Source organism: Salvelinus fontinalis, chromosome 17 (assembly GCF_029448725.1).
Source record: "Salvelinus fontinalis isolate EN_2023a chromosome 17, ASM2944872v1, whole genome shotgun sequence".
Classification (NCBI taxonomy): domain Eukaryota; kingdom Metazoa; phylum Chordata; class Actinopteri; order Salmoniformes; family Salmonidae; genus Salvelinus; species Salvelinus fontinalis.
In genome coordinates, this window is record NC_074681.1 from 39,077,195 (window position 1) to 39,102,147 (window position 24,953).

The 24,953-nt window shown below is 42.0% G+C and overlaps 2 protein-coding genes and 1 pseudogene across 5 annotated transcripts in view; 1 reads left to right on the plus strand and 2 right to left on the minus strand.

Annotated features, from left to right (window-relative positions):
• LOC129814332 (anoctamin-8-like) overlaps nucleotides 1-12,138 on the plus strand; it is a 32,321-nt gene extending 20,183 nt beyond the window's left edge. For 3 of the 4 annotated variants that reach the window (XM_055867402.1, XM_055867403.1, XM_055867406.1), the window contains 7 exons: nucleotides 1,451-1,506; nucleotides 1,645-1,719; nucleotides 1,822-2,463; nucleotides 2,698-2,889; nucleotides 7,052-7,183; nucleotides 7,969-8,079; nucleotides 10,817-12,138. In XM_055867402.1, coding sequence (XP_055723377.1) covers nucleotides 1,451-1,506; nucleotides 1,645-1,719; nucleotides 1,822-2,463; nucleotides 2,698-2,889; nucleotides 7,052-7,183; nucleotides 7,969-8,079; nucleotides 10,817-11,491 — 1,883 coding nt within the window. In that variant the 3' untranslated portion in view covers nucleotides 11,492-12,138. The remainder of the gene's footprint in view (nucleotides 1-1,450; nucleotides 1,507-1,644; nucleotides 1,720-1,821; nucleotides 2,464-2,697; nucleotides 2,890-7,051; nucleotides 7,184-7,968; nucleotides 8,080-10,816) is intronic. The other variant, XM_055867404.1, reaches the window with a different exon arrangement.
• Nucleotides 12,139-13,754: 1,616 nt separating this feature from the next.
• Nucleotides 13,755-19,290, minus strand: LOC129814334 (DET1- and DDB1-associated protein 1-like). Its single transcript, XM_055867407.1, has 5 exons — nucleotides 18,727-19,290; nucleotides 18,246-18,326; nucleotides 17,956-18,007; nucleotides 15,959-16,020; nucleotides 13,755-15,834 (listed from the first exon to the last, which is right to left on the minus strand). The coding sequence occupies exons 1-5, from the start codon at nucleotides 18,733-18,735 to the stop codon at nucleotides 15,730-15,732; spliced, it is 309 nt and encodes a 102-aa protein (XP_055723382.1). The 5' UTR covers nucleotides 18,736-19,290; the 3' UTR covers nucleotides 13,755-15,729.
• Nucleotides 19,291-21,797: 2,507 nt separating this feature from the next.
• LOC129814333 (39S ribosomal protein L34, mitochondrial-like) lies at nucleotides 21,798-23,895 on the minus strand (annotated as a pseudogene).
• Nucleotides 23,896-24,953: the final 1,058 nt, after the last annotated feature.

Genomic DNA, 24,953 nt, shown 5'->3' on the forward strand with positions numbered 1-24,953 from the left:
GTTCCCCCATGTTTGTTTGTGAGTGATTGTTTGTTTGTAATATCAATCAATCAATCACATTTGTTTATAAAGCCCCTTCTTACATCAGCTGACGTCTCAAAGTGCTGTACAGAAACCCAGCCTAAAACCCCAAACAGCAAGCGATGCAGGTGTAGAAGCACGAAGAAGAATTCTAAACTAAGGGACCAGCTAAGCTCGTCATCAATGACACTGTTTATTTTCTAAAGCATTACTTGTCCTAACCTGGGTATTTTCAACCTTGAGGTAGTCAGGGGGAAAAACTCCTGGTCCTTCCCTGTCGCCCCCGGGGTCGGAACCCCGCCCCCGTCTCCCCGGGGTCAGAACCCCGCCCCCGTAATACGTACATTATTGTGGGCTCGCATATTTGCGTTGTATTTGTGAATATTTGAGTAAATTACATTTATTACTCACATCTGCTGTCCTGCGCCTGACTCCTCTACACCAGCTACACACAGGCAGTATTACATTGACAGCCTCATTTATCTATTTCAATAGTAGGCCTACTATTTGCCTACTTGCTCAGAACAGCTTGGGTTGGCCTGACTGTGAGACACCAATATGGGATTTATAATTTTAGATCATTCAGAGTACGTCACGGTTTCTCACAGAATTTTTCACACAGGGCGCCTTTCCTTCACCGGGCGGGCCATTTGGATTTTGTTTAGCAAAATTAGAGTATACCCACTTCTCCAGGCACCGCTACGCCACTGACGGTGGATATTGCTCGTCCACCTGCCACCAACTTTAGCAGACTTGTAACTGTGCGTGCATGTCGCATGTGACTTGTTGAATGCCGAACTCTTCATTGAGACAATGCTGAAACATCCATGGGCGATTCAGTGCCACATTTTCATTTGTGCCGAAGTCAAAATTAAAGAAAAGTTATTTTGCAGATTTAGCAGGCTTTTAGAAGTTCCGTCTTTATTTTATTACTTATTGTTAATGCCGTCTTTGTTGTGCTTATTAATGTGTGCTTTTTTCCCATTCCTATCGATAAAATAATTTTTATGAAGTATTTTAACATGACTATTTCTTAACACACACAAAAACAATATTTAAATCAGTCGTTTTCCTCAAATGAAGATGCCGATGACGCAATCTTTGTCAAAGGGAGGAAATCTGTTTTAATTGGTCCTCAACTTGCAGCTCAGACATTTCATTGAGGAGTAGTAGAGTTAGCCCTGAGTTAGCCTGCCCTGGAGCAGGTTAGTTCTGAAGGAATCGTTGCCATATAAATGTACCTGTCTAAAATGTGAGCCACTTCCGTGGTACCGGTTATCCCGAGTTGAACTCAAAAATTGACCAAAGTTACCTCGCTAACTCCTCAAACCAGGTACGTAGTGTTGTACAAAGTGATCACACAGGTTTGTTCAGTAATCAGTATCAAATGGAGCAATGTCTTTTGATGATTGGTATTATTTTCTTACAGAGAACTACAGACTTCAGAGTGCCTATGAGAATAATCTCATCATTAAAATGGTTTTTGTAAGTTAGATATTTTTACATTTTTATTTAGACCATACTAACCACTGTTATTCACGGGGGTGTATTATTGACTAACACTTTTGTATATATGTTTAGGAATGCCATGTCTGATTGAAAGTCCTTCTCTTCATTTTGCAGTTTGAGTTTATAAATTCTTACCTTAGCCTTTTCTACATCGGATTCTACCTCAAGGACATGGAGCGACTGAAGGAGGTAAAAATCTGTCAATTAGATTTGGATAATGGAAAACACGATTGAACAAAATGATTTCCCCCAAAGAATAGCAACTGAATCATTCACACTGTCTCCTCACAGACGCTAGCCACTCTCCTGATCTTCCGCCAGTTCCTCCAGAACATCAAGGAAGTGCTCCAGCCTTATCTGTACGAGCATCACAAACTAGGAGTATTTACCCCCAAGGTCGTGTGGGAGATTCTCCAGGCCATAGTGCTCAAGTACAGCCGCCTGGTTCTAGGAAAGGCCCAGGCTTCATGGACTATCCAGTCCCTGCTAAGCCCCAAAGGCCCTGCCACACTTCCTGGGCAGACAGAACAGAAGAAGAGAGGAGATCTAAAAGCTGGCTATAGGTTTACAGAGGAAGAGTGGGACATAAATTACACACTGAGGCAACGGAAGATTAGCTTCAATAAGAAGGTAGATGTTGCCAGGGACATTGCCTTGGCGACCCAGCCAGAGGACAGTCCCACGTTGGTGGAGGAGGGCATGGATCCTTCCAGCTTCTTTGAGATAGCCACTGACATTGTCACCTATGAGTCCTCTGAGACCAAGGGGACTAGTGTCTCCCCACCAAATGGCTATGACACGATAGTATGTCAGAGATGGACGAGTCCAATCCCAGAGAAAGAGGCGACAAAGTCCTGGATTGACCCGCCTGATGAGCCCAAGTCTGTCATTCTCAGCCAAGCAGAGGTTGAGAGCTGCATGCAGACATATGAGGTGTGTCTTAGTCATCAGATCTGTTGTTATGAACTTGACCGTCGGTTTATATTGGACATGTGTTTAGTTTAATTTAATGGACTTGGACAGTATTTCTGGCTAGTGTTAGTAGCTGGTACATGCAGTAGTACATTCACATTTAAAGTAAAAAGTGATTTGAAACACAAATGCTATTCTATGTGACTTTGTGACTATGTGACTTTGGCCTCTAACCTTTGACCTATGAGCCAACAGGACACCCTGCAGGACTACCAGGAGATGTTCATCCAGTTTGGCTATGTGGTGCTCTTCTCCTCCGCCTTCCCGCTGGCTGCTATGTGGGCCCTCATCAACAACATAATCGAAATACGGAGTGATGCCTTGAAGCTCTGCACAGGCCTGCAGAGGCCCTTTGGCCAGAGGGTGGAGAGCATTGGACAGTGGCAGGTCATTTGTCGCTCACATCTGGGCCCGTATTCAAAATATGTTTCCCTTGTTCATATAATCCTATTCATTATGATCTAAATGGCAAAAATCATCCTAGGTCAGCACTCCTACTCTCCAATATGAGTGTATCCTGGAATAACCCATACATAAATTATTCACATAATTTAGACATACAGTATATAGACACTGAGCGCACAAAACATTAAGAACACCTTCCAAATATTGAACAGCCTCAATTAATCTGGGCATGGACTCTACAAGGTGTCGAAAGCGTTCCACAGGGATGCTGGCCCATGTTGACTCCAATGCTTCCCACAGTTGTGTCAAGTTGGCTGGTGGACTGTTGAGTGTGAAAAATCCAGCAGCGTTGCAGTTCTTGACACAAACATGTGTGCCTGGCACCAACTACCGTACCCCGTTCAAAGGCACTTTTATGTCCTTTTGTGTTGCCTTTCACCCTCTGAATAGCCCACATACACAATCCATGTCTCAATTATCTCAAGGCTTAAAAATCCTTCTTTAACCTGTTGTCTCCTCCCCTTCATCTACACTGATTGAAGTGGATTTAACAAGTGGCATCAATACACTCAGTGTAAATCTATATACTGTATGTCTAAATTATGTGAATATACTGAAAAACAAGATGGCGCCGACAGAGATGGTCACCTCGCTTCGAGTCCTTAGGAATCTATGCAGTATTTCCTTTTTTTAAAATGTATTATTTCTTACATTGTTACCCCAGGAAATCTTAAGTCTTACTACATACAGCCGGGAAGAACTATTGCATATAAGAGCGACGTCAACTTACCAACATTATGACCAGGAATACGACTTTCCCGAAGCGGATCCTCTGTTCGGACCACCACCCAGGACAATGGACCTAATCCCAGAAGCTGACGTAAAACAACGGCGCCGCAGAAGGGGCAGATGGAGCGGCCTCCTGGTCAGGCTCCGTAGACGTGCACATCGCCCACCGCTCCCGAGTATACTACTCGCCAATGTCCAGTCTCTTGGCAACAAGGTAGATGAAATTTGAGCAAGGGTTGCCTTCCAGAGAGACATCAGAGATTGTAACATTCTCTGTTTCATGGAAAAATGGCTCTCTTGGGATCGGTTCAGCCACCGGGCTTCTCTAAGCATCGCGCCAACAGAGTTAAACTCCTCTCTGGGAAGAGAAAGGGCGGGGGTGTATGCTTCATGATTAACTCATGGTGTAATCATAACAACATACAGGAACTCAAGTCCTTCTGCTCACCTGACCTATAATTCCTTACAAGCAAATGCCGGCCCTATTATCTCCCAAGAGAATTCTCGTCAATTATCGTCACAGCTGTGTACATTCCCCCTCAAGCAGACACCAAGACGGCCCTCAAGGAACTTCACTGGACTCTATGTAAACTGGAACCATATATCCTGAGTCTGCATTTATTGTAGCTGAGGATTTTAATAAAGCAAATTTGAGAACAAGGCTACCTAAATTCTATCAGCATATTAATTGCACTATGCGTGGGTGTAAAACACTCGATCACTCCTACTCTAACTTCTGTGATGCATACGAAGCCCTCCCCCGCACTCCCTTCGGCAAATCCGACCACGACGCCATCTTGCTCCTACCGTCTTATAAGCAGAAACTCAAACAGGATGAACCAGTGACTAGAAACATTCGACGCTGGTCTGACCAATCGGAATCCACGCTTCAAGATTGTTTTGATCACGCGGTCTGGGATATGTTCCGGTCAACCTCAGATAACAACATCAATATATATGCTGACTCCGTGAGTGAGTTTATAAAGAAGTGCATTGTAGATGTTGTACCCACTGTGACTATTAAAACCTACCCTAACCAGAAAACGTGGATGGATGGCGGCAAACCACTGCATTTAACCATGGAAAGAGGTCTAGGAATATGGCTGAATATAAACAGTGTAGTTATTCCCTCCGCAAGGCAATCAAACAAGCGAAATGCCGGTACAGGGACAAAGTAGAGTCACAATTCAACGGCGCAGACACAAGATGTATGTGACAGGGTTTACAGGAAATCACGGACTACAAAAAGGAAACCAGGCACGTCACGGACACCGACGTCATGCTTCCAGACAAACTAAACACCTTCTTTGCCAGCTTTGAGGATAATACAGTGCCACCGTCACGGCCCACTAACAAGGACTGCGCCCACCCCTCTCCTTCTCCGTGGCCGATGTGAGTAAAACATTTAAACGTGTTAACCCTCGCAAGGCTGACGGCCCAGACGGCATCCCTAGCTGCGTCCTCAGAGCATGTGCAGAACAGCTGGCTTGTGTGTTGTCCTTACATATTCAATCGCTCCCTATCCCAGTCTGCTGTTCCCACATTCTTCAAGATGGCCACCATTGTTCCTGTACCAAAGAAGGCAAAGATAACTGATAACTAAATGACTACCGCCACGTAGCACTCACTTCTGTCATCATGAAGTGCTTGACAGACGAGTCAAGGATCATATCACCTCCACCTTACTGGCCACTCTAGACCCACTTCAGTTTGCATACCGCCCCAACAGGTCCATAGACAATGCAATCGCCATCACACTGCACACTGCCCTATCTCATCTGGACAAAAGGAATACCTATGTAAGAATGCTGTTCATTGACTACAGCTCAGCATTCAACACCATAGTACCCTCCAAGCTTATCATCAAACTGAAGGCCCTGGGTCTCAACCCCGCCCTGTGCAATTGGGTCCTGGACTTTCTGATGGGCCGCCCCCAGGTGGTGAAGGTAGGAAACAACATCTCGACTTCGCTCCCACAAGGGTGCATGCTCAGCCCTTCCTGTACTCCCTGTTCACCCACGACTGCGTGGCCACGCACGCCTCCAACACAATCATCAAGTTTGCAGACGACACAACAGTAGTGGGCTTGATTACCAACAATGATGCGACAGCCTATAAGCAGGAGGTGAGGGCACTCGGAATGTGATGTCAGGAAAACAACCTTTCACTCAACGTCAGCAAAACAAAGGAGATGATCGTGGACTTCAGGAAACAGCAGAGGGAGCACCCCCCTATCCACATCGAAGGGACAGCAGTGGCGAAGGTGGAAAGTTTTTAGTTCCTCGGCGTACACATCACAGACAAAATTAAATGGTCCACCCACACAGACAGTGTGGTGAAGAAGGCGCAACAGCACCTCTTCAACCTCAGGAGGCTGAAGAAATGTGGCTTGTCACCCAAAACCCTGACAAACTTTTAAAGATGCACAATCGAGAGCATCCTGTCGGGCTGTATCACGCAACTACACCGCCCTCAACCGCAAGGCTCTCCAGAGGGTGGTGCGGTTTGCACAACGCATCACCGGGTGAACTACCTGCCCTCCATGATACCTACAGCACCCGATGTCACAGGAAGGCCAAAAAGATAATCAAGGACAACAACCACCCGAGCAACTGCCTGTTCACACCGCTACCATCCAAAAGGCGAGGTCAGTACAGGTGCATCAAAGCTGGGACCGAGAGACTTAAAAACAACTTATATCTCAAGGCCATCAGACTGCTAATCAGCAATCACTAACTCAGAGAGGCTGCTGCCTACATTGAGACACAATCACTGGCCACTTTAATAAATGGATCACTGGTCACTTCAAACAATTCCACTTTGAATAATGCCACTTTAATAATGTTTACATATCTTACATTACTCATATCAAATGTATATACTGTATTTATACCATCTATTGCACCTTGCCTATGCCATTCAGCCATCGCTCATCCATATATTTATATGTACATATTGTCATTCACCCCTTTAGATTTATGTGTATTAGGTAATTGTTGGGAAATTGTTAGATCACATGTTAGATATTACTGCACTGTCGGAACTAGAAGCACAAGCATTTCACTACACTCGCATTAACATCTGCTAACTATGTGTATGTGACCAATAAAATTTTATTCGATTTGAATAAGGGATCATAGCTTTCATCTGGATTCACCTGGTCAGTCTATATCTAGGAAAGAACGGGTGTTCATAATGTTTTGTACACTCAGTGTATATTTACCCCACCTGCAATTAAGCTCAGAGAACCATTTTAGAATCAGGAATTTCAAGCATCTCTGCAAAAAAGCATGCTAACAGTTATTTATTTCATAAAGTTATTTTTCCTCAGAGATTTCACTCTCTCTGTGTGCAGACAGCAATGGAGGCCATGGGCTTGATAGCCATTATGGTGAACTGTTATCTGATTGGCCAGTGTGGTCAGCTACAGCGTCTCTTCCCCTGGCTGAGCCCTGAGATGGTCATCATCTCCATCGTGGTACTGGAGGTAAAACGCAGCCAGCCATTTTGTCTTCACTCTGTGACACCTAGTAGATCGATGCCACAAATACAGACAACAATCGTAGCAATTGTGGTACTTTTTAAATACTACCTTTATCAAAACCAAGGACACTGGTACATAAATCCACAAAGATTACAGAATATAAAACAATGGAGCATAGCAAAAAAAGGAGGAGGTGTTGTGTCTAAGCACAAGTGAATAGCCTTCACTCAAAGATGACATCTTGTTTTGAATATCAATTGCAGCATTGTACAAGAAGTTAGATCCACATTGTGCTGTCTTCAAAAATAAAAAGGAAAGGACAGGTAATTGGGAAAAACTATTGCTTAAATGCTTGTGCCCAATGTGCGGCTCAAACCCACGACCCTGAGAGTAAGAGTTATGCTTTCCTGGCTGATCTAGCCCGGCTTGAGAAGAGCAAGCAGCTCCCTCTACACACCACACACAGCATTGCAACATCACACATACTCTATCCACTCTGGTATAGGTTAAGATCACATTATTCATCAATTGTACAGAAGGTCTAACCGAAATTTGACTTCCGCTTTATCCCAAACCCTCCGTAAGACACACATACATATATAGGTTGGAGAGGTTGGAGCAGAGGGCTGCCACATTGGATGCCCACAGAGCAGTTGTGGGGTGGTTTAAGTGCCGTGCTCAAGGACACAACGGCAGGCAATGACATCTAGGATTTGATACCAGCAATCTATACTTTTCTGTGTTCTCATGTCAGTTGTTTGTTTCCTTTCTTGTTTTGGGATATACAGCATTTTGCCATCCTCCTCAAATATGTCATCCATGTGGCCATCCCTGATATCCCTGGATGGGTCGCAGACCAGATGGCCAAACTAGAGTACCGTCGAAGGGAGGCTTTCAAGGTACAGTTGTATAGCTCTAAACACCTTTGGATAAATCCACAGAGCAAGCTGTTATATAATGTACTTCACATCTCACCCTTGTCTATCACTATCATCCTCCAAGTTTGTGTCCTTTTGGTGGATTTTCTTTGCATTTTCTGATACATATAGCCACTGTAGGGCATCCTTTTGTACTGACAACAGTATGTATGACACTTCATTTGAACCCTCTGGTAACGTTGGCCTTCATAATAACATAATCCTGTCATAATGTCATTACATAACTTATTTCATACAGTCATGAAAGCTGATGTCAGCATAGGGCATCTAACTTTACACAGTCATGAAACAAACCAAAGTTGGTCGCAATCTAGGTTTCCATCCAATTGGTGACAGATTTGCATGCGAATATTCTAGAATCTGCAAAAAGAAAATATGCAAATTTCCCCACCAGTGGAATGTTTCCACCAAAAAGACTTGTTGCGGATTTTAAAAAACAGTGCGTGATGATATAGTGGACACAAAATGTACTTTTTCACGTAAGTTTACAGTACCAGTCAAAAGTTGACACTCCTACTCATTCCAGGGTTTTTCTTTATTTTTACAATTTTCTACATTGTAGAATAATAGTGAAAACATCAAAACTATGAAATAACACATATGGAATCATGTAGTAACCAAAAAAGTTAAATAAAAAATGAAATAAAAATATATTTTATATTTGAGATTCTTCAAAGTAGCCACCCTTTGTCTTGATGACAACTTTTCACACTCTTTGCATTCTCTCAACCAGCTTCATGAGGTAGTCACCTGGAATGCATTTTAATTAACAGGTGTGCCTTGTTAAAAGTTAATTTGTGGAATTTATTTTCCTTAATGCATTTGAGGCAATCAGTTTTGTTAGGGTTAGTATACAGAAGATAGCCCTGTTTAGTAAAAGACCAAGTCCATATTATGGCAAGAACAGGTCAAATAAGTCAAGAGAAACAACAGTCCATCATTACTTTAAGACATGAAGGTCAGTCAATCCAGAAAATGTCAAGAACTTTTAAAGTTTCTTCAAGTGCAGTCGCAAAAATGATCAAGCGCCATGATTAAACTGGCTCTCATGAGGAACGCCACAGGAAAGGAAGACCCAGAGTTACCTCTGCTGCAGAGGTTAAGTTCATTAGAGTAACCAGCCTCAGAAATCGTCATTTAACTGCACCTCAGTTCACTCGCACGCATGTTGATTTTGTCCACCTACACCAGACGCGATCAGGACACGCAGGTTGAAATATCAAACCGAACTCTGAACCAACTATATTAATTTGGGGACAGGTCGAAAAGCATTAAATATTAATGGCAATTTAGCTAGCTAGCTTGCTGCTGCTAGCTAATTTGTCCTGGGATATAAACATTGGGGTGTTATTTTACCTGAAATGCACAAGGTCCTCTGCCCTGACAATTAATCCATAGATAAAATGGTAAACTGAGTTTGTTTCTAGTAATCTCTCCTCCTTCAGGCTTCTTCTTCTTCTTTGGACTTTATATGGCGGTTGGCAACCAACTTTAAGGTGCATTGCCACCACCAACTGGACTAGAGTATGGACCTCAGTTCAGCTTTCAATCACCCATGCGGTTAAATGCTTTTAAAAACCAATGAGGAGTTGGTAGAGGCGTGACTTGCAGCGCGTCAAGCGTCAAAAATAGAACCAAATTATATTTTAGTGCCTGGCTATGCAGACGCTCGCGAGCAGTTTGGATGAAATTATTGAATAACATGTATTGTGTACCACCTTCCGGAGACACCTGAAACCCCCACCTCTTTAAGGAATACCTAGGATAGGATAAAGTAATCCTTCTGACCCCCCCTCCCCCCCTTAAAAGATTTAGATTCACTATTGTAAAGTGGCTGTTCCACTGGATGTCATAAGGTGAATGCACCAATTTGTAAGTCGCTCTGGATAAGAGCGCCTGCTAAATGACTTAAATATAAATGTAAATGTAATGTAAATGTGTACATTTATTTTGCAGTGCTCGGACACGTAATGAGAGTGGTGTGGTCAGCATGTTATGGTGATGTTTTCACGCACCACTGACGTTTGTCCAAAAACCCGCCGAAATACAAAGTTTGAAGTAGGAAAGACGTCGAGAGGAAATCATGGCTCTCGATGTAAAGTCCAGAGCAGACGGAAGTGCATGCACGTAATGTCATATGACTTGTTCAGAATGAGAAGTAAAATGTTGCTAATCCATGGATAAAAGTGGACTAAACGGTGATTGATATCCAAGGCCTAAGAAGAAGACTTTCTTGGGCTGTTGTGTTTTTGAAGGAAGACATGGCTGGAGTTTCGGCGTGGAAGAGTGAGTCGGAAATGGCAGCGAGTAGTGCCGACCTAACAAACTGTAGTGTAGCCTAATAAACTGTTTCCCGAGTCGTAGTGGGAGGACCACATACCATATCATCGGGTGTCTCCAAATTGACGATGATGTGATGGTTATTATATCAATATTTGCGTATATAAAGGCATTTCCACCACCATTTCCCACATAATACATTTTACCGACACAAAAAGAACCCATCATGTCGAATGAACAAATGATCTGTCGGCATTTAGAAAATTACACTGAAACTTATGATATAATATAATATGATATATGACTTTACACGCATAACAACTGTGGATGGAAACGTGGTTACAGATAGTGTTGCCTGCCAAGTCTGCTTTCTTTCTGCCACATATTATACATACAGTATTACCTTGTTCATATGCAGAAGCACGAACGTCAGGCCCAGCAGCACTCCCAGCAGCAGCTGAGGAGGCAGCTTGAGGAGGAGGAGCTGCAGCATCAGGTGGAGCTCCAGGCCGAGGCCCAGCAGGAAAGCGAGTACCACAAGGCTGACAACCAGCACCACCATGACAAGACCCAGTGGAAGCCTGTGGACAAGCCCAAGAGACCCAGCTCTCTGCTAGGTAACAGCAATGTGATGAAGCTCAAGCAGATCTTCCCCCAGCAGGGGAAGTTATCCTCGGGCCCGGCCCTCTCCCCTCAGTCCCCAACCGGGGGAGAAGCCAAACTAGCAGGCTTCCTCAGCTTCAAGTTCCGGAAGTCTCCGGAATTGAAGAAGGAGCTGTTGTCGGTAACACCAATACCGGGGACCGTGGTGACGGCTGCGTCCATGAACCAGGAGAGGTCCCAGTCCCCCAACAGGACCTTCAGCCCAGGGAAGCTGTTCAGCTTTAGCAGATCAGAGGGGGCAGTGGTGTGTGCGAACGGGCCTCAGCCCTCCAAACCAGGCGATGCTATCCCTCAAACGACTCCTAACAGTCAGCCCACCAGGCAGGACCTGAATACAACTCCCTCAGGCGAGTTGTTACCCTCATCTGAGAGCGAGAGGGGAGAAGCAAGACAATCTAACGATACTGACACTTCTGGCTCCAAGTGTTAGTCAATCATCATGGCAATATGTAAAATGTAAGAAAGGGATGCAGAGAACAATAACTTGTTATTCTTGTTAACATGTCAACATGGTGTAGGTCATACTGAATAAACTAAATAAGCTAAGATGTAATGTAAGGTCAGAATGTAAGGTCAGGTTTTGGGTTCATTCTCCAACATCCAAATGATATGACAGTGAATATAGGCTATATCTGTTCTATATACTGACACCCTAAGTGGATACTATGTACAAATTGTAACAGTTTACCCCCTTGAATGAGGCCCGCCGTAGTACCATAACTAAATGCAGTAATAAGACTGCATGACTTGTGGTTCTGATCATCATGAAGCAATTCTGTAAGATCTGGATGGCAGTTTATTCCATCCCATATTTTGTCTTTCCATTCATCAGATTTGATGTGTAAAAAGCATGGCGAAACATCTGCATGCCTGAAATAAATGTCTTATTGAGCACCTTATAAGCCAAAGACATCTTATATTCCTGCAATAGTACAGAATGAGTACAACATTCACTGTGACTGACAGATATACTATTTTTCTTAACTTTGTTTTTCTATTAATTATTTTATTACATGAAATAGTGAATGTACCTCGATGCAAAACACACTCCAATAAACTTCATGAGACCAGAGGAAATGTAATGCATCACGTTTTGAAAACATTCTACCACACCAAGGATGATAACCATGATATAAAAAGAATACACTATATTTATACAAAAGTATGTGGACACAGCCATGCAATCTCCATTGACAAACATTGGCAGTAAAATGGCCTTACTGAAGATCACTATCACAGGATGCCACCTTTCCAACTAGTAAGTTTATCACATTTCTGCCCTGCTAAAGCTGCCCCGGTCAACTGTACGTGCTTTTATTGTGGAACTGTGAAGTGCAACAAGTGGAAACATCTAGGAGCAACAAAAGCTCAGCTGCGAAGTGGTAGATCACACAAGCTCACAGAATGGGACCGCTGAGTGCTGAAGCGCTTAGCGCATAAAAATCATCTGTCCTTGGTTGCAACACTAACTACCGAGTTCCAAACTGCCTCTGTAAGCAACATCAGCACTATAACAGTTAGTCGGGACCACAAGTCTAAGATCACATGCGCAATGCCAATCGTCGGTTTGAGTGGTCTAAAGCTCACCGCCATTGTGGCAACAGTTTGGGGAATGACCTTTCCTGTTTCAGCATGACAATGCCCCGTGCACAAAGTGAGGTCCATACAGAAATGGTTTGTTGAGATCGAACTTGATTGGCCTGCACAGAACCCTGACCTCAACCCTATCAAACACCTTAGGGATGAATTGGAACGCCGACTGCGAGCCAGGTCTAATCGCCCAACATCAGTGCCCGACCTCACTAATGCGCTTGTGGCTGAATGGAAGCAAGTCTCCGCAGCAATGTTCCAACATTTAGCCGAAAGCCTTCCCAGAAGAGTGGAGGCTGTTACAGCAGCAAAGGGGGACAAACTCCATATTAATGCCAAAGATTTTGGAATTAGATTTTAGATGGATATGTCTGCAAGAACACATGGATAGGGTAGCCTGTTGAGCTTTTATTGAATAGATTGTGTCTTTGTAGGTGTAACCAGTGTCAAATGGCTAGCTAGTTAGCAGTGCGCGCTAGTAGCGTTTCAATCGGGTGACGTCTCTCACTCAGACCTTGAAGAAGGCCTAGTTGTTTCTCTTGCTCTGCAAGGGCTGCAGATTTTGTGAAGTGATAGGTAACGATGGTGACTGTTGTCGATGTGTGCAGAGGGTCCTTGGTTCAGGCCCAAGTTGGGGCAAGGAGAGGGACGGAAGCAATCCTGTTACAAGGGCTTCAGACGGTGTAACAGATGATTTGATAGATGTAGCGACCTGGTACTGTAGTCAATAACTCCTCTCTAGTGGTCCGTGCTGTTTGGTTGAGAGGACTTAAACACTGCAGACGGGGTATTTAAAGGGCCCACCCCTTTCAGGAGTTGGTGATCTGGTTGATTAGTTGACAGGTGTGTGTGGCGACTAATAAGCAGGCTCCCCTTCAGGTATATCCCCTCCAGGTAGGAGCGGATTCGCACATATAACTATAACATGAGCTAGCATGGCGACTTCTTTATCATGTAGCCTGCCTATTCCTACCGTGTGTAGTTACATTCTTGACTAGCCACCTTTATGTGTATACGAAATATGTTTCAGTGAATTCCAACATGAGAAAAAAACATACCTCACGGATGCTCAGTAGAAACAAACATTCATAAGAAAACCAACACAATAGCCAGGTAACTTTATTGAGAACATCTTTTCAGAGGGTCATTTCCATATGAATTCAGTCTAGCTGACGATCAGTTACCATTCTGTTCCTCGGTGATGCGAGCTGCCTACGTGTTAATGTTGAGAATGTGTTTGTTTTTTTATAAAGTAAGATGAAGGACTCATTTACATTTAAGTCATTTAGCAGACGCTCTTATCCAGAGCGACTTACAAATTGGTGACTCCTTCGTTCAATTCTCAATAGTAAACAACGTGATGACAATAGACATTGTGTGCTGCGATTTAAACTGTGTGAATGTGCCAAGCCCCACATTCACACAGTTTAAATCACAGCACACAATGTCTATTAAGGTTAACTTACTTTATCAACAAAATAATTCTCAACATTAACACATGTAGACAGCTAGCATCACCAAGGAACAGAATGGTAGCTGATCGTCAGCCAGCCTCAAGATCACCTCAAACAAGATGAGCTGACGCCACCTAAAACATATGGCCTGCAGAGTTTATACTGTACATGCTTTCAAACAACAATTAAGTGTGACTGTTTCAGGTAAGATATGATTATCTAATGATCTAAAGGTTCTGGACACTGCGAGTCCTTGAACTATTACCTGATAATGGTCTAAGGTAACAAACCATGTATACACAGCCCATAGTTTTGGACAGGATTCACAACTACACGATCAGATCATTGTAAATAGCAACAGAGGGATATAGAGAGCATATCCCGAACAATACGCCCCATTTTAGTATTTACATTTGTCAAACTAAGCCCCACATTAACAGTTTAACATCAGCGAGGTTACTTTTGAGACAAGATTCTATACACCTGAATGGCACATTTACCCCACATGTTGACTTAAGTCCTTTTAGCAAGGCATATCCTATAGGTTCACACAGATCGATTGAGCTAAGTTGCAACTCAGCAGCTATGCTTTTACTTGTGGAGCCATGCCATGTTAAGAGTCAGGTAAGTCCACTTCCCTATACTATCCAGACACTTATCTGCATCAAGATAACTTTTCTAGATGTGATGACAATCTAGCTGCTAGTGGTAGATTGTAGCACGTCTACGGGGAAACAACGTTTATGCACATTGACAAACATCGAGCATTGTGTGTTATGTATTGCTGCAAAATTGGTCTGTTTTTTATACTGTAGAAGGGTTTGCCCCAATATGAGCCTGTGGGAGCATTCTCCATATTCACACCACTAATCCCCTCCTTAACTCAACAGTGTGTGCATTTCCTCCACTGTCGTCACAATGTAAACAGAGGGAGGGTCCTTAACTGATCAAGAAACATTTCCATTAAGGCAATTAAATCACTCAAACTAGGTGACGTCAACACTTTCAGGAATGCAGCCTTCTGAGGCAGCATTCCCCACAACAACCTGAGACTAATTCAATCTGAAGTCTATACACAGTCTTCCCTTTTCAGTAACTGTAATAATTGTTGGGGATCTCACAAGCATCCTTCAGCGTTATGGTATACCTCCGTCATTGCATTTATCTCAAACTAAAATAAGAGGCTGTGGGGACAATATTCTATTTACTCCAAGCCCAGAAGGATGTACATAAATAGCATAGAACTTAATTGATTAAATGGACATGACTTTAAAACATGCAGCTCAAAATACACATATAGTACAAGTAAACTAATGAAAGCCAACAAGGGCACTGAAAATGCTCCTCACGTAAAAACATGGTTAAGCAACAATTAAATATGAGTCCTAGGGTGGAGGAGGTAATGTTATTGTTATGAAGACAGAGCTTTTCAGCTATGTGCCAATCGAAGACTTATAAAAAGGACAGTTAAGGGAAAAGAATGCTAATGTAAATAAAATACAAAGACAAAACTGTCAACATCCCAAGATCATGTTGTACGATGTAGGAAGTGGTATGTCCTGTCTGTCAAATGCAACTTTGCCTGTGTGCTTCTTTATCTGTAGTTCTGTGTGTGTACAGCACTCTATGAGTCCTCATTTAATTCCCGACTGTCGGTTCTGGCAATTTTCCGCGGGGGTGCAGTGTTCTCCCCCTCAGCTTGCTCCTGCTCCCGCTTTTTGGCCGCATTCTGTCGAGACAAAATACAGAGAGGGGTTGGAAAACTAGCTCACCTACAGTAAACCGCAATACAGTGTCTATATCATGTGAAGAAACAATGCATTAGGAAGGTATCAACTTCCCCAATATTTTACCTTTTTGTCCCACTGTTGGTGAAGATATCTCAGTAGGATATTTGTCTTCTCTGTGACAATGACTTAGAAGAAAAAATATCAGATCAAAAAACAATATAAATCACAAGAGAATGTACAGTACCAGTCAAAAGTTGACACACCTACTTTTCTTTTCTTTATGTTTACTATATTCTATACTGTAATAAACTTTGCTAGGTCAGCAAATAACACACTTGTATACCGGAATTGGAATATATGCATAAAGCAGTTATCTGCTGATGTTCAGAATTTGTATGGCACGCATTACACAGATGGACATTTCAATTACAGTACCAGTCAAAAGTTTGGACACACCTACTCATTCTAGGGTTTTTCTTAATTTTGACTATTTTCTACATTTTAGAATAATAATGAAGACATCAAAACTATGAAATAACACGTATGGCATCATGTAGTAACCAAAAAAAACTTTAAAAAATCTAAATCTATTTTACATTTGACATTCTTCAAAATAGCCACCTTTTGCCTTGTTGAAAGCATTGCACACTCTTGGTATTCTCTCAACCAGCTTTATTAGGTAGTCACCTGGAATGCATTTCAATTAACAGGTGTACATTGTTAAAAGTTAATTTGTGGAATTTCTTTCCTTCTTAATGCGTTTGAGCCAATCAGTTGTGTTGTGACAAGGTATGGGTGGTATACAGAAGAGAGCCCTACTTGGTAAAAGACCAAGTTCATATTATGGCAAGAACAGCTCAAATAAGCAAAGAGAAACCCATCATTACTTTAAGACATGACGGTCAGTCAATTCAGAAAATGCCAAGATAGGAAGAGATGGAGGAGGTGTGATGGTGCTTTGCTGGTGACACTGTCTGTGATTGATTTAAAATTCAAGGCACACTTAACCAGCATGGCTACCACAGCATTCTTCAGCGATACGCCATCCCATTTCGTTTGCGCTTAATGTGACTATTGTTTGTTTTTCAACAGGACAATGACCCAAAACACACCTCCAGGCTGTGTAAGGGCTATTTGACCAAGGAGGAGTGATGCATCAGATGACCTGTCCTCCACAATCACCCAACCCAATTGAGATGGTTTGGGATGAGTTGGACTTTGGAATGAAGGAAAAGCAGCCAACAAGTGCTCAGCATATGTGGGAACTCCTTCAAGACTGTTGAAAAAGCATTCCAGGTGAAGCCGGTTGAGAGAATGCCAAGAGTGTGCAACGCTGTCATCAAGGCAAAGGGTGGCTACTTTGAAGAATCTCAAATATATTTTGATTCGTTTAACACTGTTTTGGTTACTACATGATTCCATGTGTGTTATTTCATAGTTGTGATGTCTTCACTATTATTCTACAATGAAGAAAATAGTAAAAAAAGAAAAACCCTTGAATGAGTAGGTGTGTCCAAACTTTTGACCGGTACTGTATGTCAATGAGCATTTGGATGAGGAAAGTATCCTCTACAAGACAGAATGTTGAATAAATAAGTTGAATAAAAATGAGTTAACTTACTTTACTGGTTGTCCATGTGGTTGGTCCTTTTGCAGGTAGGAATGTGAGACAATATATCAACAGGAAAGTATAATTACATCAAATTTTCAACCGTTGGTAATGCGTTCAGATTACTATCACCTGAAGCATGCGTTTCAGGTGATAGAAATACATGCACAAGACACATGCATACTTCCCGAGCTCGTGCACGTGTATACATGGTTCTGCGCATGCTTCAGGTGATCGAAATCTGAACACACTGCCAGCGCTTTGAAAAGTTGATGTAATTATACTTTCCTGTGGATATATTGTCTCACATTCCTACCTGCAAAAGGACCAACCACATGGACAACCAATAAAGTTAAACTATCCTTCTATTGAATTCAACGTTGCGTCTAAAGGCTAATCAATAATGTGTAACCTTTATCAGTCAAACTACACAACATTCAGATCTCAAGTACACACTAGCACGCATATACTGTGAGAACAGAGTATCATTTGAATCTGATGGGACACTCACTCTGTTCTGATGGATACTCCCGAGTTGGGAGATACACAGAGGGACGCCGGTTCTGAAAGACATACAGAAATAGGTGAGAAAGAGTCTAAATCAAGTATGTGTCCACTAACTGACTAACCCAAACAACAGGTGAGAAATATAAAGACCAATTACAATATGCATTGGTTGGCACTAAATTCAATATCTATTTTGTCCATTAGCAATTCATGCTCTCAGGTGACAACGCAAAAACAATCACATTAATTTGGAATTGCTTTGACATACAGAACTAAGGGCAGGAAGACACTTACTGACGCTTTGCAGACTGAGTCTGCATGAAATCTGCTGAAATTGCTTTTGTTGTAGACAGGTAGTCCTTTTAAAAACTCTGCCTGTTTAGGAAAGAATGCAAATGTGAGAAATGAACCTAGCTGACTAACGTTACTCTAGCTTTTTAGGATACTTAATTCTGAACATTGGGATTGGGAAATATCTTCCTGGGTAGCCAACTGAACAATTGCGGTACCTACCCAAATGACATTGGCCTAGCTAACTAGATAATACATTAGATAAGTAGCTATCGAGGGACAACATAACGTTAAGCATATATTATTAAACTTTCTTTTTTCTAGCTGTCATATTGTTCGCTAAACCAGCTTGATGACGAACAAGTAAACACACGGCCAAAATTGAACTAGTTCATAGTCAAAACAGGGTAACTTAGTTAGCTAGCCTTCAACTGTAGACATAATATTTTTAGCTTGAAAGCTACATAAAAGAAAAAGACGTTACCTTATCCATGGTGGCTTTCTACCACAGAAAGACAAACTAAAAGATGATGCGTTAGCTGATGCGCGTGGAAAATGTTAGCTACAGTAACACGAACATGCGTAGCTTGCTAGCTTAATTAAAGCTAAATACGCTGTACAGCGTTGGCTATCTGAAATATTTAAGATTGCACAAAGTACAAGGAATGTGTGCATCAATTCCTAGTAATTTACAAGTATTCTATAAGCTAGCAAGAACACCAGTTTGCTAACCAGACAACCCGTTATATCTATCTAGCAACTCACTAACGTTAGCTAGCTTGCTACTAGACAGTGTTTTGTCGTAGCTAAGAAACCGCTGGTTGTTTACAAGTTCGCGTAGACTATGACACAATCAAATCATGAGATGTTTTTTTTGTGAAATTCGGTTTGAGATAATCAAACTATGTTGAATCGAATAATCAAGCATACTTGATGGCTCGCTAGCACGCAAGTTAGCATAACAATTCCATATACTCCATATTTGTTGCTAGTCCGTGTATGGGCGTTCCTCTTCTTCTTGCCTGGTGCTCCATTGGCTGCAGGAGAGGATGGACGGTCGTAAAAGGACAATGCTCAATGGGTCACTAGTTTTTACACGAGAAACCAGCCCGCCAATAGGAAGAGGGGCTTCAGATCCCGTCAAGTGATTTGATGGCGAAGAGGCAGTAGCTAGCCATGGCATACAAATTCATTGTTATTCATTATCAAACTTTGTGAAATTATTCTCACATGGAGATATTAACATAGACATTGAGATATAAAATATGTTAACCATGGTTTTCTGATCTTCCATCAACAACACTCATTCATGCTAATAAAAATGCTTACCCCCCCTGAAACACAGTACTTTTATTTGAGCAAGACACAAACTTGAATGACAACTGTGTATCAGCATGGTATGAAGGTCCGAAGATGTATTTATTTTCGCAGCAACTAAATAGCTTACACAAGCAGCACAGATGCTTATATCCCAGCACTTGCATATTAAAAGTCCAATATTCAAATTCAGGAACTAGTTCAACCGCACCACTGCATGTTGACAGGTGCATAAGTAAAACTACTTTTGTCACAGTTGCTTCCATATGCCATTTATGCTAAATGGACTTACTACACCAACCTACCAAGCCTTTCCAAGATTGAGTCTGAAATAGATGAGAAAGACATTAAAAATCCTTTTCATGGTCAAATACATCTGCAAATTCATCTGCCTTCCAGTAGAGGCTACTCTTAGGATGAAGTGGAGGACCATCCTCCTCAGTGAATTTCATAAAAAAATTAAATTATAAAACATAAAAAGTTGTCCTTTTTTGATAAAACAATACTAAATATGTTCACCTCACCAAATAACTGATTAAAACATACTGTTTCGCAATGAAGGTCTACAGTAGCCTCAACAACAATCTATAGGATAGCACCACGGTCTAGCTGGAGGACAGCTAACTTCCATCTTCCTCTGGGTACATTGACTTCAATACAAAACCTACGAGGATCATGGTTCTCACCCCTTTCCATTACACAGTAATTATGACAACCTCCGGAGGACGTCCTCCAACCTATCAGAGCTCTTGCAGCATGAATTGACATGTTGTCCACCCAATCAAAGGATCGGGGAATAAATCTAGTACTGAAATCATAAGCTACAGCTAGCACTGCAGTGCATAACGTGGTGAGTTGACTCAAAGACAGAGAAAGACAATAGTTAAACAAATGTATTTCTTCCAAACTGAAGAAGCTAGAGAAGGAGAAATTGTCAATGTTTTTCACTTTCAATTTCACTTTCACTTACTTAGTTAGAAAATGCTGCTAGCTAGTTTAGCCTACTCAAACAGAGGGATGCTATGTTAGCTAGCTGGCTATGACTATCCAACACAACACTGGAACTCTGTCAAGGTAAGCTTTTAGTTTTACAAATTTATTGCCACCGTGGCCCACCGGTGTAAGTTCTAAACTGCTTATTGACTGTACACTGTAATGTTACTGAATGATTGTAGCGGGCTAACTAACGTGTTAGTTCTATTAGCTATTTTGACTATGACGTTACTTTAGCTAATATGGTGACAAAGATGTAGGCTGTGTGTAGTGGTTATATGGTTTGGCTTGGAAAGTTTTTTTCGGCTGATGTGAAGGGAAAAGGTGCGAGGAGAGTGCATAGATGAGAGAAGGAATACAACGTGGCTGCTATGAAAGTGAACTGTGATCAGGGGTTTATTTATTCCGCCGATTCTGTTGAAAAACGGAACGGGGATAAACATAACTGAATTTGTTCAATAGAAACTCGTTTGCAAATGTTGGACTAATGACTACACCTTATATCAGCTAGATGCAGGCAAGAGTGTACAAGGTGGTATTGAATGTGTCACTGTCACATCAAATTTCTCTCGACCTACATTGTAAACTCTCATTCATAGGCTAGGTTGTGCAACCTCATGATGTTTAGCCTAAACCTATCGCTGTTACACTGAACTGGGTGAATGGAATACGAATGAGTCATCCAACATGCTGTAAGAGAAATAAGGCCACGCTCATGATTTATTTTGCATCCTCCCTCATCTTAAATGGCACTGACCGCCACTGCTGCCTTCACATATCCAATAACTCAGACATCCAGCTCTACACAAAACTGGACCAACAAGTCTGCAGGTTCTTAGATTGCCTAATAAATAAGACTTTTATGTGAAATCATCAAGTTTTCCTTACAAACCAGAATGTTGAATAAAATGACATCTGAATTTACTCTACTGGTTGTCGGTGTGGTTGGTCATTCAGCCACTCAACATTTTTGACAAAATATACATAGGGAAAGTGTTGTTTACCCCACTTTTTAGAGCGCAGGTACTGCCGTTGAAATGTATATCGCCTGGACGTCACCTGCAGACGTTGGTTACATGCATGAATCACGTGCATGTACTTCCATCTTGTGCATGTGCCTTTGGTCATGACCAAACAAATCTTGATTGCTACACACAGAGACCCATGTTTCTAAGTCAGGTTAATAATACTTTCCTGTGATATTGTGTCTAAAATTTCTACCAACACCACAGACAATCAACAGAGTAAGATCAAATGAAGTTTATTTAACATTCTTACTTGTAAAGGGACTGTTTGGAATGTTTTAATGTAAATGTGCATGGTGTTGCCTACATAATTGGAAGGCATCGCCACGTTTCGTGCCTATTTTTTTGGCATCTTCCACTTGGTAGTAAACCTGGGCACCTTTGCACCACAACTTTGATAAGTTTACTGGCAAAATAGTCCATTGGGTGCTTAGTGTGAGAGGGATTTCCGTCCTTTTAGCATTCTACGGAGAATCACCTCGATGCCACCCTGCGTGCTGATCCTCTTGATCCAGCCGTGGGTCCGCTTCCGCTTTATATTCTTGGGCTGGTACTCTGTGCCCCGCTTCCCTGTGCGAACCTGCTGGTGGTGCCAGGGGAGTTGCTGGAACACTCCTGCCCCCTCTGCCTGTGAGGTGAGAGGACCACACCGAGAGGTCAGGGGAGGTACACTGGCCCGGGACAGAACCCAACCACTCAGTGATCGCGGCTGGGCGCCACTGGATCCTGGAAGCTGTAGTGCAAAAATCCTGCTGGATAATAAGAGTATGAAATGTCAGTTTCATGACATAACCATGTAAACTATTCAGCAGAGTGCTAAGGCATTCAAACTTTAGGAAAATATGGCTGTTGGTTTGTGAAAGTTTATAAGTTTGCTTTTTAATGCTGACTTGGTCATAAGGGTTAGTTAGAATGTGTTCATGGATAGCTAGTTCACTCAAAGTTCAATAATTGGAAGGAAAATACAAGCAGGCAATATTTGGCCTGCTGGAGGTCATTTTGCAGGGCTCTGGCAGTGCACCTCCTTGCACAAAGGCGGAGGTAGCGGTCCTGCTGCTGGGTTGTTGCCCTCCTACGGCCTCCTCCACGTCTCCTGATGTACTGGCCTGTCTCCTGGTAGCGCCTCCATGCTCTGGACACTACGCTGACAGACACAGCAAACCTTTTTACCACAGCTCGCATTGATGTGCCATCCTGGATGAACTGCACTACCTGAGCCACTTGTGTGGGTTGTAGACTCCGTCTCATGCTACCACTAGAGTGAAAGCACCGCCAGCATTCAAAAGTGACCAAAACATCAGCCAGGAAGCATAGGAACTGAGAAGTGGTCTGTGGTCCCCACCTGCAGAACCATTCCTTTTTTGGGGGTGTCTTACTAATTGCCTATAATTTCCACCTTTTGTCTATTCCATTTGCACAACAGCATGTGAAATTTATTGTCAATCAGTGTTGCTTCCTAAGTGGACAGTTTGATTTCACAGAAGTGTGATTGACTTGGAGTTACATTGTGTTGTTTAAGTGTTCCCTTTATTTTTTTGAGCAGTGTATATATATATTTTTTTTTAAATTGCTACAAGAAGTAATCCAACATTGTCTATTTCAAAGACAGGTATCATGACATGCAGCCCTTTGGAGTGGACACCCACCTGTCTCTAACGATAAGATTTGAAATAGAGAAGCTGGCGGCGTGCACCTCGTTAGATTACTTAATGGATCAATTAAAAAAAAAAAATAATAATTCTAATGGAGCATTTTCTAAATTCAAATTCACCACCTGCAACTGGACAGGGATATTAGATGATAGTAAGTTCAAATGTACATTTTATTCAACATACTTGGCTTCTAATGAAAATGAACAGCCTGATTAATCACACAAGCAACATATTTTATATGGTTAGTGGTGGGTGTAATTAAACTAGCTTCGTTACAGTCGAAGCCACAATCAAACGCGCGAAGAAAACATGCAACACTGCTGGAGCATCATTTTGGTACATATCTAGCCCAAGAATGTACTGTTAAGATGTACATATCCAGAGTTAGCCTAGCTAACGCTAGTTATCCGAGGTTGAACCTCAAAATACCTTGCCATGACTTCTCAAGCATTCCATTTTATATTCATTTGACGAACGTAATTACCTTGTGGAACATATCAATCCACGCAACCGGTAAACCGACGACCTTATAATATTCATTATATACAATATTCACGTTTTTTTCACTGACATTGAAACAACATGAACGCACAGGTTCTAAACCAAGAATGTATTCGAATTGCGAAATAGCCTCGTTCCATCCAGAGCTATGATTGGCTTGCGTTTTTTTATCCAATCAAAATGCGTCTTACAGATACGAGCCAAATATTTCACCAGATGTATACTGTATTATTATTATTTTTTTATTCTGGATGTATAAATATGAAGTATCCGGTTGGCATTTTCACTCACTACAAAATATGCTCCACGGTATATGATGAAGTCAGAGCGTACCCAGGGATAAGAGGAAGCCCAGTGGCCGTCAGTTGTAGAAGATGAAGCGAGATGGATTTTGGCCGACATTCTGCAAATTTTCTCAACCGTGAAACATTTGATTTCCTTACAGTTTTCTGTTTCCAACACTAGAATCTGTAACAGAGTGGACTGTATTTTGTAGACTTTACCCATTGCCAAAGTAAAACAAAATTGCGTTGTTTAGAAGGAATTCAAGGGCCAATTGTTATTGCACACGCGCACTTAAATGCTAGAACGTGCCAATATGATCTCACTAGCGCGTGCTTGGCTCCTGCTTGCTTGTTCTGCCCACTATGGGTGCGTTCGTAAATGTACTTCTGGCTATCTACTTACACACCCTATGATTAATTTGCCCCCATTGTAAACGACAGGCTCTGGTCTATCTTGGGTTAGTTATACAAATCTTTGGCAATTTTTTAAAATTTGTCTTCATTGGGGGTTTTATGGCAGACTACATCCAAAAAGTTGTATTGCAGCTGCCTATTGTGCGTAATGAAAAATAAGAAGATCCTATAAACTACAAATACTCATTAACTACCTGAAAATCACCCATCAAAATGCTCCCTCCTTCATCTGTTAAATCCTTAAGAGTCTATTTGTCAGACCGTGAGACATCCCGAAAATCTGTATTTTCGTGAAAACGTCTGGTGCTTCTGAACGGTTTGGCCGACAAAACTAATATGACCACTCCTATGGAAAGGGGAGACCCAGGAACACAATGGTTTTCTCCGGACTCGTCTGAAGGTAACCCATACAAATGAATGAAAGTATGGAGGTAGATTTGTGCCAACAAAAGTAAGGGGTTAAATATGTGTCAAAACACATTTCCTGAACTTTATTATAACTCCTAGATATAGGACACACAATGT